This window comes from Diabrotica virgifera, chromosome 5 (genome assembly GCF_917563875.1).
Source record: "Diabrotica virgifera virgifera chromosome 5, PGI_DIABVI_V3a".
In the NCBI taxonomy this organism is placed as follows: Eukaryota; Metazoa; Arthropoda; class Insecta; order Coleoptera; family Chrysomelidae; genus Diabrotica; species Diabrotica virgifera.
The window spans coordinates 74,109,453-74,122,193 of NC_065447.1; the positions used below are offsets into that span (position 1 = coordinate 74,109,453).

The 12,741-nt window shown below is 33.0% G+C and overlaps 1 protein-coding gene across 29 annotated transcripts in view; it reads right to left on the reverse strand.

Moving 5' to 3' along the window:
* Nucleotides 1–12,741, reverse strand: part of LOC114331372 (heterogeneous nuclear ribonucleoprotein Q) — a 282,730-nt gene that overhangs the window by 86,113 nt on the left and 183,876 nt on the right. For all 29 annotated transcript variants that reach the window (XR_007697884.1, XR_007697886.1, XR_007697885.1 and 26 more), the window contains 4 exons: nt 10,113–10,324; nt 5,897–6,040; nt 1,986–2,131; nt 827–927 (listed from right to left, as the gene is read on the reverse strand). Coding sequence is in view for 21 of the 29 variants with exons in the window: in XM_050650136.1 (XP_050506093.1) it covers nt 827–927; nt 1,986–2,131; nt 5,897–6,040; nt 10,113–10,324 (603 nt within the window). In the remaining 8 variants the exon portion in view is untranslated. The remainder of the gene's footprint in view (nt 1–826; nt 928–1,985; nt 2,132–5,896; nt 6,041–10,112; nt 10,325–12,741) is intronic.

Consider the following 12,741-nt stretch of genomic DNA (forward strand, 5'->3'; position numbering starts at 1 on the left):
CATTTCAATACTCACGGTCTAGGATCAAAAGAACAAAGGACATTAAGAGAAACTCTTTGAGGAATGGGATGTTCAAATATTAAATCTGATTGTCAGTGTAAGTTATGATTCTAGAAGAATAGTTGGTCGAAAATAATAAACATACCAACAGATTCTCAAAGAAAAGAGATCCTAACCTAACCTAACAATAAAAAGATCCTTCCAGTACTTGTATAGTAAAAAAACAAAACAGATGTAATATAAAATGAAATTTTACTTTATATTTCGTGATACATCCAGGATATATTTAAAAATACCTTTAAAAAACTGACCGATTTAAATGTACGGACTTGATTCTCAATGAAAAAGTAGATATTGTAAGGTGGTCTTTGCTTTTTCTGGAAGACACTAGGACAATAAAATCCGCCTCTTTAAATGCAGATGTTTAGCATACAAATGATCTAAGAGCATCGTTCTTCTGTGTTTCATTAAAAACTATTAATTATTAAAAACATTAAGTTTGTAGATATACATCCAAAAGACTGGCATGTCCAATATATAACAATCTCAAGTAACAGTTGCCTTTTTTCATAAAGAAAATAACAACGCGTAACACAATTTTGCAAAAATTTAAAAAAATATGTAAAACATGGATACTTCATCAAAATTATATTTAAAAACCTTTCTCTTAATGAACCGTTTCTGTGGCTGAAAGAAAGATGAAATATCGAGTTCTTTACTTTCTCGCATACTCTTTTATGAATGGAATAGTTACTTGACTAACAAGCAGACTAAGGACCAATATTTTAGAACATGAGATAACGTAACACATTAGCCAAATACTTACCGTAATCACCCCTTCCCATCGGCGCTGATCTCATACTTCCTGTCCCTCTTGGGCCTGAAGTTCCAGGGGGACCCCTCATGGGCATAGTTCCAGGCATCATGCTAAAAAAAGTATATTTTATAAACATCTAGAACAGCGAATGTATAACCAAATAGTAATGATTAGTGTTGAGGAAAAGTATTTAGTATTTATTTAATAATATTATTTGCCTTCTTTTATATATTATACATATTTAATATTTTGGTGCGACAGGGCGATTCCCTGTCAACGACACTGTTCAACATAGCAGTAGAAGGAACAATTGATAATGATTTAATATTCTATATTTTAACATATTATGACCTATCCACTTAATGATCCGGATCGAAGGACCATGTTTAATCGTTGAACAAAGCTGGTTAATTAAATAAATTGCGAGCAGAGGAATAAATATATCGAATTGTAAATACGAAGTATGCAAGAATCAATAACAAAAGAGGTAAGTGATTTCTTTGTACAGAAGATATGAACTGTCAAATTGTTTCTTTCATATTCACTCTTGCATACTTCGTATTTACAACTCGATATATATTTTGTCCACTGCTCGCCATTTACTTAATTAACCAGCTATGTTCAAAGATTAAACAATGAGAAACTTATTACTCACTTTAGTTAAAGATCATTCTGTATAAAAGGATTTTACTATATACGTGCTTCTGTAGAGGGTGTCGTAAAGGGGCCGGAAATTACTTGCATTTTTGAAAAAAAAAATCAATGTAAGGCAGAGAAGAAAACGTCATAAATACTAGTGGTACACAGTATAAAAGTTAAGTTGAAGTATCTTACTAGTAATCAAATATACTAAAAAAAATGTCGAAAGTTAATTTTGTATCACTTAAAATTAAAACAAAGAAATGTTAAATTGCGTTTTTTACAAAAGGGGGACATGAAAATATTATTTAAAGCTGCGGCGAAGCTAGACGAAAAAAGGTTGGGAATCTCTGGTCTAATCTAGACCAGGGATCTAAACCATCTATTTATAAGAAATATGTACTGCGAATGGTATATAAAATCGAAGACATAAGGACTATACAAATTATGATTTAAAGTAATCTAATAAGCCCAAATTCTGGATATTGGAAATATGTATTAGATTAGATAGAATGTACAAAGAACTTACCCTCCTCTAACTTGCATCATCTGCATCATTCTTCTTTCTCTGGCTCTAAGTATTTCTTCTTTTTTCTTTTTATCAGAAGGAGGTTTGGCTAATGACACTTCAATATTTGAACCCCCTAATTCTTTAGAATCTAAGGCTTCCATTGCCTGATACAAATAACAGACATGATTAACAGTAATACATAAATAATTTTTATATAAATAAGTACGCTGATATGGACATATTATATGGTGAATATACATAATATAATGGCATTAAATTTGTCGGTAAAACAGCAGAAAATCTTTGTACAGTGTCTCCGTTGATTCCTTAAATTAGAACAACAGATGTTACCACCAATGTTTTAAGTATGGGGATTGAAACTGTTTTAACCCTTAACTACTGACTAGGATGTTTCGGAACGTAGACACTGACATGCGGTATGTCATACCGTTGCCTATTCTCGTTTGTCTTCAATATGAATTTGTCTTATATCACTGTATTTGTTTTTTACATCAACTACGGAGTGATTCTTCACACTGCTGTAGAATAAAATACTGCTAAAAATAAAATATATTTTTTTAAGAAAATTATTAACGCGTGCATTAAAAAAATTGTGGAGGTTCTTACAAAATTATTTAGAACTGAATTACAAAAAAAATAGCTGAAATAGTAAAATAAGGTTGAAAGCACTTGAAAGTTGGACAACTGGATAAACTTACTGCCATACTAATAGCGAAAGAATACTTAGTGGACTGCTTTTAACTATACAATCGTAAACACTGACATGTCAACATAGCTCAAAGACTAAACCATACTAAAACTACAGAAGTTGGGAGCTGGTACAATTACACACCACTTGAAGGTACAAAGATGGTTTTCTAGGAATCTTTTAAGAAACAAGTTTTACAACAAAATATATTTTCGGCAGGGTACGGCATACCGCATGTCAGTGGTTAAGGATTAAAAGTATAAGGAAATAATTTAACTCAATTGGAAAACCAACTATGGTTCTAAAAATTAGGGGAAATACCATCGAGTTTAATATTTACGCTGAAAAATCTCTTTGAATTTACTAAAGCTAAATTTTTCACAGTTGATTACTGTGATTGTGTAGAGAAACATACTGCGGTCGGTCAAGCGAAACGTAGAACAGGGGTTACTGAGAGGGTATCAAAGTTGCTTTCCTACGAAGGTAATTAAATCTCGTTGGAATTTTACCGCGCTGAGCAGATAGGACGTGAATTGTAAATTGTAGAATTCCCTCATCTTCCTTAGTCTCAGCATCCGTATGGCTTGCAAATTGTAGAAGCCTCGGAGGTGTAACCAGAGAAGGTTCCCATTGTTTTCATTCTGGTGGGATGTAGAATAGCATTATGTTGTTTTATATGCCATTAGAGTGAAAACTTAGTATTTTTGCTAGCAGTTGCCGCTAGGGCATCTATGCCATTTCGTTCGTTGCAATCCGGGACTGCACGCTGGGGTTTGTTTTGGTTGGATCGGGGGAGAGCAGCATATGTGCCTCCTGATGAGAGACTAATAGGTTTCGAAACCGGTAGAGGTGCTTGCGGTACTCTCTGATTGGACTAGAATATGGTTCGGCTGTATTTTCGTTTTGCAGCGAAATTGAAAATGGTTATTCATTTTTGTAATTAAATCAATTTACTAAGGCTGAAAATCAGTACACACATTAATTGAATATAAATAAAAGTTATTATAGTCGGTCGGCTGTATGACGGGACAGAGAAGGTCAGTCGGCCCCAATGAATGTACAGGGTTATTCACTATATTTTGACCCCCTTGTAAACTGCTTTATTTACAGAATTAGAAAAAAATGTAAAATACAAAAGTTATTCGATTTTTTAATTAGGATTTTTTGACATAGGTATATATCGTACTAGTGACGTCATCTATCTGGGCGTGATGACGTAATCGACTATTTTTTTAAATGAGAATAGGGGTCGTGTGCTAGCTCATTTGAAAGGTTATTCAATTCTCTATACAGTACTATAAACATTAAGATCATGATTTATACAGGGTGTCCAAAAAATTTTTGAATTATTAAACAATTAATTTAATTAAAAAAAAATTTTTGGACGCCCTGTATAATTAATCATGTTAACGTTTAGATTACTGAATAGGGAATTGAATAACCTTTCAAATGAGCTAGCACTCGATCCCTATTCCCATTTAAAAAAATTGTCGATTACGTCATCACGCCCAAATGGATGACGTCAAAATACCTATATGTCAAACAATCATAATTTAAAAATCGAATAACTTTTGTATTTTACATTTTTTTCTAATTCTGTAAATAAAGCAGTTTACAAGGGGTCAAAATATAGTGAATAACCCTGTACATTCACTGGGCCGACCGACCGGCTCTGTCCCGTCATACAGCTGACCGACTATAACTTTTATTTATATGTATTCAATTTAGAATGTGTGTACTGATTTTTAGCCTTAGTAAATGGAAATAATTACAGTAGAGCGTCGTTTATCCGAATGTCGATCAACCGAACGACCGGTTATCCGAACTCCCGAGTCCCGCGCCCCACACTCGAGTACCAAGCAAGCGTTAGTAATTAACGCTTAAAATATCTTCAATTTTCTTCAATATTGTATCCAAAAATATGTTGTTGCAAATACTGCACTTTTTTGTTTAATTGCTATTGTCATTATCAAGATATAAATAAATATGTAGGTATGTAAATATGGCTTTTATTCACTTGTGGATAAATATGTACGACTATATCAGTATAGTTCGATTATCCGAACAAATCGGTTTTCCGAACACCCATGTCCCCCAATTAGTTCGGATAATCGACGCTCTACTGTACCTTCGTAGGAAAGCAACTTTGATACCCTCTCAGTAACCCCTGTTCTACGTTTCACTTGACCGACCGCAGTATGTTTCTCTACACAATCGCAATAATCAACTGTGAAAAATCTAGTTATAGTAAATTCAAACAGATTTTTCAGCGCTGTCTCTTGGACCATTAGCTTGATGGTTAATCTATGACTTAGTTTTTTCTAAAAGCTTCACGGTGACTTGAGTTTATGTTAGTTGTATTCGTACAAATTTCATAGAATGCTTGCCACGTAAGCTAAGGATTAGCAGAATTTCCAAATGAGGCATTCCATCGATTTGGGATAAATCTGATTTAACTTTGGGATTTAAGAAATCAGTCTGTGCACAACAAAGTTTTTCTTTTGTTGAGTAATGGAACAAAAACTGGGTATGTGCAGTTATTATAGAATTATCAGTTTTACCTATCAGCGTACGCACTACACATAAAGTAAAGTATTGTTCAAGTGGAAATCGGTGGGACTGTGCATTTTACCAATGAAATTAGATATGTCTCGGACACTTCAGAAGCCGCTAACGATAAAATGTTTTAACATCGCATTGATCATTGTAAATTACTGGACGGATATTAGTACAGTGAAAATAATAAGACGAGAACTGGACGATAATGATTATAAAGAATAAATTTTAAAGTTTTTTTTCTACTTTAATGACAAAAAAAGCAAGCTCATTAGCAGAAACCAATTCAAAATTATTTTGCACATCATATGTGAAACATTATTTGGTTGAAAAATCTCATTTTTGTTGGAACGAAAATATATTAATTTGTTTGGACTAAATTACAGTTCTGTTTATCTAAAAACGGATATGTTACTATCAACATTCACATAGTGTTGCCAAACTGAATTTTGTTATTTTGGGTGTAAATTTTTTCCATCGATCTCCGAGGGTACAATACAAGTTCATCAATAGTAAGAACAAGATTGAGTTGAAGGTTGATTTATATGATATTGAATTGTGTAAGGTCAACCAAATTCTTTCCAATGGTTAATTTACGAAAAACAGCTGTTTCTTATAATCTTAACATTACTAATGGTCTTTCAGAAATATGATTTCTACTTACCTTAACGGCATTATCCCTATCTTCAAAATGTATAAAAGCGTAATCTTTGATTTTCTTCACCCTCTCCACCTTGCCGAACTGTTCAAATTCTTCTTTTAATTTTTCTTCACTTATTTCCTGTGTTAAATTTCTTACGTAGAGGACCTTTAAATGAAAATGGCATTAAAATAAATGTATTTCACACAATTTCATCTTTCATCAAAAGTGTTCTAAAACATTACGAAATTTTGTTTCAAAGTGTTCCTATAGTTGATTATTTGAGTAGAAAAGAGACGCAATATACAAATTAAATCTATAATATGTTGAGACTTTCATAATTTCTTTCCATCGTAGTCATTTGTGCTATTCAACTATAAAATCTATCATTTTGATTTAATCTGGCTTATCATACTATTGCCGCATCTCATTGTACCTCTTTGATAAATTAATAGTAGCAACGTTTGAATGCTGCTATGCGAGATACTATCGGTTTTTAATGTTCAGTGATAGTTTGAAGAAGACAACCTTCTTGCTTACCTTTTATAATGTACCATAAAGATTATTAAATAAATGATTGAATGTTTATTAAATTCATTTTACATAATTCCTAGCCATATACAGTGATGAGTGCGCTAAGAACAGGAAAAATAACGCAAAAGATGGAAAACATAATATGTTGGGAAACAGAATGAGATAGAAACTAGTAGAGGTGAAAAATTATCGATAGGAACTCATAAATTTACATTACAGTACATAGTTTCCCAGCTTTAGACTTTGTGACAGGAGAATTTTCTCCTGTCACAGTGTTAGTTGTCATAGTCCTCCGATACGTGGAAACTATGTAATGAAAGGTGGAAAACTATGTCTGTAATGTAATGTAAATCTATACGTTTCTGTCGATAATTTCCACCTCTACTAGTTACATCTCTTGTTATTTCACACCGTATCATGTTTTCCATCTTCTGCGTTATTTTGCCGGTTATTAACGCACTCATCACTGTATTTGGATTTGTTTAGATCTGAAGTTCAAGAAGAAAGTTGTAACATATAATGTTATAACAACTTATTGTAATCCGTTTGCAAAAAACAGAATCTAAAATTCAAATTCGTGAAAACAACTATTTGAGAAGACATGAGATAGCTAGTAAATGGAAAGGAGTTACTGAACATGTTTCTAATTGATGTTGTGATTTCCATATTGTAAGCCGCTTTCAAAGAACAAAATCTGAAATTCAGATTAGTGAAAATAGCTATTTCGTAAATACGTTTAGAATTAAAAGTTAGCGCTTAAGAGGAAACAGTAGCGATCAACAGGTAGCGAAAACGCGTTCTAAGATTGCGGCTGTAATTTTAAATATTTTTTCGAGATATTTGGCACACGTATTCGTAATACATATAATAAAGAATGGCGGTACAGAGCCCAATTTGAAAAATATATTAATATGTGGAAATTACTCTGTAATTAAATACAATATTAAAAAACGAGCCTGTACCGCCATTAAGAAGAACAAAAAAATACACTTTCTTCAAATAAACTTTTTTATCCGATGCTTAGATTTTGTGTCATTTTGGAACTACTAATGAAATAAAAAAATTTAGTAGTTCCAAAATGACACAAAATCTAGGCATCGGATAAAAAAGTTTATTTGAAGAAAGTGTATTTTTTTGTTCTTCTTAATGGCGGTACATTAAATATTGTATTTAATTACAGAGTAATTTCCACATATTAATATATTTTTCAAATTGGGCTCTGTACCGCCATTCTTTATTATATTACGAATACGTGTGCCAAATATCTCGAAAAAATATTCAAAATTACAGCCGCAATCTTGGAACGCGTTTTTGCTACCTGTTGATCGCTACTAGGTCTGGATCCCGCGTATGAAAAAAAAGTTGATTAATAGCAAGCTGAAAATTTGTTAATAGCTTAAGGGTGTCTAGTCGGATAAACTTTGATATATGGGAACACTGGAACAGGGGCAGTTTTAAATGTGGAACAGGTTAAAAATTTGGAACGGTCACACCACGAAAACGGCACATTTATTTTGTCCGACAGAACAGACTTAAACTCTCTGAACAAAGATTAAACTCTCATGCAAAAATCAGACTGCTATTTATCACCTGTCATAATTCCTGGCATTTGACATATTCTACATGTTCCACTCATTAAAACGCCCATTTGGTGATAAATAGCAGTCTGATTTTTGCATGAGAGTTTAATCTCTGTTCGAAGAGTTTAAGTCTGTTCTGTCGGACAAAATACATGTGCCGTTTTCGTGGTCTGACCGTTCCAAATTTTTAACCTGTTTCACAATTAAAACTACCCCTGTTCCAGTGTTCCCATATATCAAAGTTTGTCCGACTAGACACCCTTAAGCTATTAACAAATTTTCAGCTTGCTATTAATCAACTTTTTTTTCATACGCGGGATCCAGACCTATACTGTATCACCTTAAGTAATATTATAAAAATGGCGTTAGTGTCTGTTTAGAAATATTCTAATCAATCATCTTTAAAAGTATTATCATAAGCATGGCTATTATGTAATTCATTTCGATGATAGAAGTAAAGAAAATCGAAGAGAAGTGGTTAAGTCGAAAATAAATACTCCAAATCGGGTATTCCATAACTATTTTAGAATCTTTACAATCCGAATAGTGAATAGTAATGACTTCGACAGCATTTACCCTGTCGAAATAAGTTTTCAATATCAGAATTGTGCTTGGCGCAAGCGCATTTAAGTTTTATTTAGTTCTGAGGTTTATATTTTATATCTACTAAAATAATTTATCAAGAACTTTCTGTATTTCCGCTTACCATATTAAATTACTTGCCATTTTTTATTCTTCTGTTGAATTTTTCAAACTTAGCCAAAACAAACCAAAACTATGTGAAAACAAGCTTGAAATATAATTAAATACTTCTGTTTTTTATTATTTCTTCGCGCCGCACTAGCCTTTTCAGTAACTTAACGTCACAGAACACTAATTTCATTTTCCAATGCGGGATTGTCACCACCTTCTGAGCGCGTCAAATAGAAGTTGGCGTTTTCGATTTACTCTGATTACGATGTGAGTTACACAATACAAATCCAAACACGACAACGACGCGATAGATATCCAACATTCCGATTTCGGGTAATTACGATTCGACTTGGTCATTTCTATTCGATTTGTTAAAAGTTAGATCTGAATGTCGCCAAAGATCTCGTTACAGCATTTATTGTTACATATTTTAAGGATACCGTTCAGCGCCATCCAAGAATTCTGAATATTTCGGTCAAAATTCGGAAATGGTACTTTGCCCGACCACTTTTTGTGTCTAAAAGCAGTCCACCTTTTCGATTCTTTTTATATTCCGTATTGCAATCAAGATGTGAATGTCGACTTACATGTGTATGAGACTCCTTTAAAAATGGTGAGATTTTTTGGTTCCTCTTGGTTCTTCCTATTTTATTTTTGTATTTTCTCATTTAATTAGGATCCTAGTTAGAGACGGTCGTCCTAATACAGGACGATACCTTCATCTCAGTTTGGACTGAGGTTTCCAATCTCAATATTGCTCCGGAGTTTCTAATACTCGGAGAGGCTCTCCTCAATTCCAACGTTTCCTCGGGAAATCTCTGTCCGAGTACTTAAGAAGTCGTTGTGTTTGCTAACCTGTTGTAAGTACTTTTAATCCATCCATTCTAATAAAGCCAGGTCAAATGATGAGTTGTTTTCATGTTAAGAAATCTAACTACGGATATAAGAGAGTGGATTTAATTACAATATAGCGTTTAATATTAAAAAAAATTGCATTATTTTCACTGTTTAATGTTAAACAGTCTCTATTTTAAACATGTTTAAATCGAAATTTATTAACTAAACAATAAATTTTGTGTTCTTTGTACGCATTTCTTTTAATCTTTCTCTTTATTTTATGAATATCCCATTTCTTTTTTTTTTCGATTAAAATATTTAAGAACAGTGGCGACTTTCTTGTTGTTCTCTATGAAAGGTACTGCACATAACCTACCAGAACTGAGCAACGGTACCTTCCAGCACATAGTGTATCAGTGTTTTAAGTTTATATCTTAGTAATTTAGTTAACAAGTATAGTACAGCAGTAAAAGTCCTTTGAGGCGTCCTTTATATTTTAAAACCCAACATATTTAATGAAATCGGTCTTTTCTAATTGGTCACCTATTCTCGATTGTAGACTTAGAGAAACATTTAATACAAAAATATTAACTTACCTTAACCTTAGACATAGTTTGGGCATCTGGTTCTTCTTGAGGATCAGCCCAATCTACGATAATATCGCAGCCCCAAACTTTAATACGCCCTGTGCCCAACCTTCGTTTTGCTAAAGATGCTGCCTTATGTGATTCATATTCCAAAAAGCAAAATCCACGATTTTTCTTCTTATCGTCGGGCGACGAATAAATGATCACTTCCATCAGGCCGGCTGTATACATAAAGCACACTTTAGTATTTATAGAAAAGAATTTTATGTTCTTAGTGTTTTTGGATGAGCACCAAAGTCCACTACGCTAGAGTTACTAAGAAGCATGGGAATGCAAGAGGACGACATGGTGCGAAAATTTTATAAAATGTTGCATTAAAAATTATAAACTGTAAAATTGGGCCAGAAACCCACATCTAGACAAATATAAGTATAAATTCTACTTTATTTTACATCAATAAAAAGATTTAGTATCAAAAATTCATCCAACATTAAATTGTATTAACTGTTTAATAGTATATTAATCACTCAATAATGATAGAATAAATAAAATTACCAAGAACAAGACGGTCTAAAACATGCACATGTTCATTGTACCTACAATTCCTTTTACTGGAATTGAAGTCCTATTTTTAATCCTTTATTACACATATGCGCTCTAATGAAAAAATATATTCAGAATATTAACATAAGGATAAAAAAGCTGGTTCAAAAATATGGTAGATGATATATAATAATAGGCTCCCGTTTTATACCGCTGGTGCGGCTTTGGGATTATAGCAGGGTAGTCTGCTATATCTAGGGCCTACGATATACAAGGAAGGTAACAGGGCCAGTGCTACGCTTCAACCGCCTATTATTACCATTGGTTTTACCCAAGGTACTCATTTTATTCAGGCTGAGTCGACCTGGGGCCTATAGACATTTTAAAAGTGTCTAGTTGTTCTTGCCCACGCTAGGATTTGAACCCCGGCCTACCAGCACTCGAGTCAAGCATACTACCGCCTGAGCTACGTCGGCCCCCTGGTAGATGATATACAAAACAATAATTGAAGATCCACCTGGGAAACCACATCCAAAACAGTATATTATTTACATAGAAAGTATTGGAGAATCCAACAATTCGCTAAAATTGTAATTCCGCCAGTGGCATAGAATGTGGGAAGGACCAACCATTCACTTTCACCTGGTAATAGCCAGAAACATTTGTTTAACATAATTTAGTAGGATGTACAGTATCTACACTTTCTGCCAAGTATGACAAGGATACATCAAATAGTTTTAAAGTACTGGGTAAAAACAGTTTTTTCATTTTTTAATAAAACACCCTGTAACTCAGTAGAGAGCCACATTTTATTTAAGTGATTTGGGTTAAAACTTAATACTTTGAGGTCTAGAATGTATAACTAATAGATTGGACATTCTTAATGAATCACCCTGTATAGATACAAAAAAATATTTCCTTTTGCGCAAAATGTTGGCGGTAAGATATATTTATTAAGATATTTGTGTAAATAATAATTTGTCGAAATTTAGAACAGCAGGTTTAGTATCTTTTGTTTTTTTTTTTTCAAAATCTATTTGGATCATTGATCGTCTAAATCTAAATATTATGTACTATTACTTATAACCAGGGAGGTAGTGTCAGATTTGACTGGAGCATTTTAGCATGGCTGTTTTCTTTTTATTTAGGTAGGTGTTCCAAAGCTTATTAACAAATGATGTGTCAGCTGGCCCAAAACCGGGGATTTAGACAAGAAAAGGTAAAATATGAAAGTTGATGGACAAACGCTACAACTTAATTGTCAAATATTTATATACGTTACTCAGAACATTTGATAGACTTGCTTACTTGGCTCCTACCTTTCACTTAGGAGATCCGGGTTCAAATCCTGGCGCGGAAAATTCTTTTTGTTTTTTAAATTGACATTTTATTTTGAAAAATAGTTATTTTTATAATACCACGGCATGTCCATTTGGCCAGCTAACATTTTTTGCAACGTACATTATGCAGCTGACGCTTTTTTATTACAATCTAAAATTCATAAATTATTGATTTATACTTTTTAATCTTTGCCACACTAGTCCAAGAATATTTTTTTATTATTAACTAGCTGACCCGGCAAACTTCGTACCGCCTTAAAACTAAATAATGTTTGAAAGTTTAATACCTAAAAATTACCAGAAAGCCAAAACATACTAAAAAAATTGCGTACCTATACTTTTTTCTACCAAATGCATAGTTTACGATTCTATAAGGGACATAGGTACAGACAAACATTCATTTTTATGTATTATAGAGCAGCGGTTCTCAATATGTGGTACATGTACCACTGGTGGTACATACTGATGTTTGAGGTGGTACATAAAACGCAAAAACAGCCAAAATCAGCACCACTATTCTAGTTACTTAGATCACCTAGCTAGATAGGTATTTCAGTTAGGTGGTACGAAAAATAATAAAAAGTATTTGGTGGTACATGACTCAAAAAGATTGAGAACCGCTGTTATAGAGAATAGGGAAATATTTAGATTGCTATTAAAAAATGGGGGTTGGTGAGAGAAAAGTGAAAATTTAGGGTTGTATCTTTCGGTTCTACAACATATAAAATTAAGAAAAAACAGTTTGTCCAAAAAAA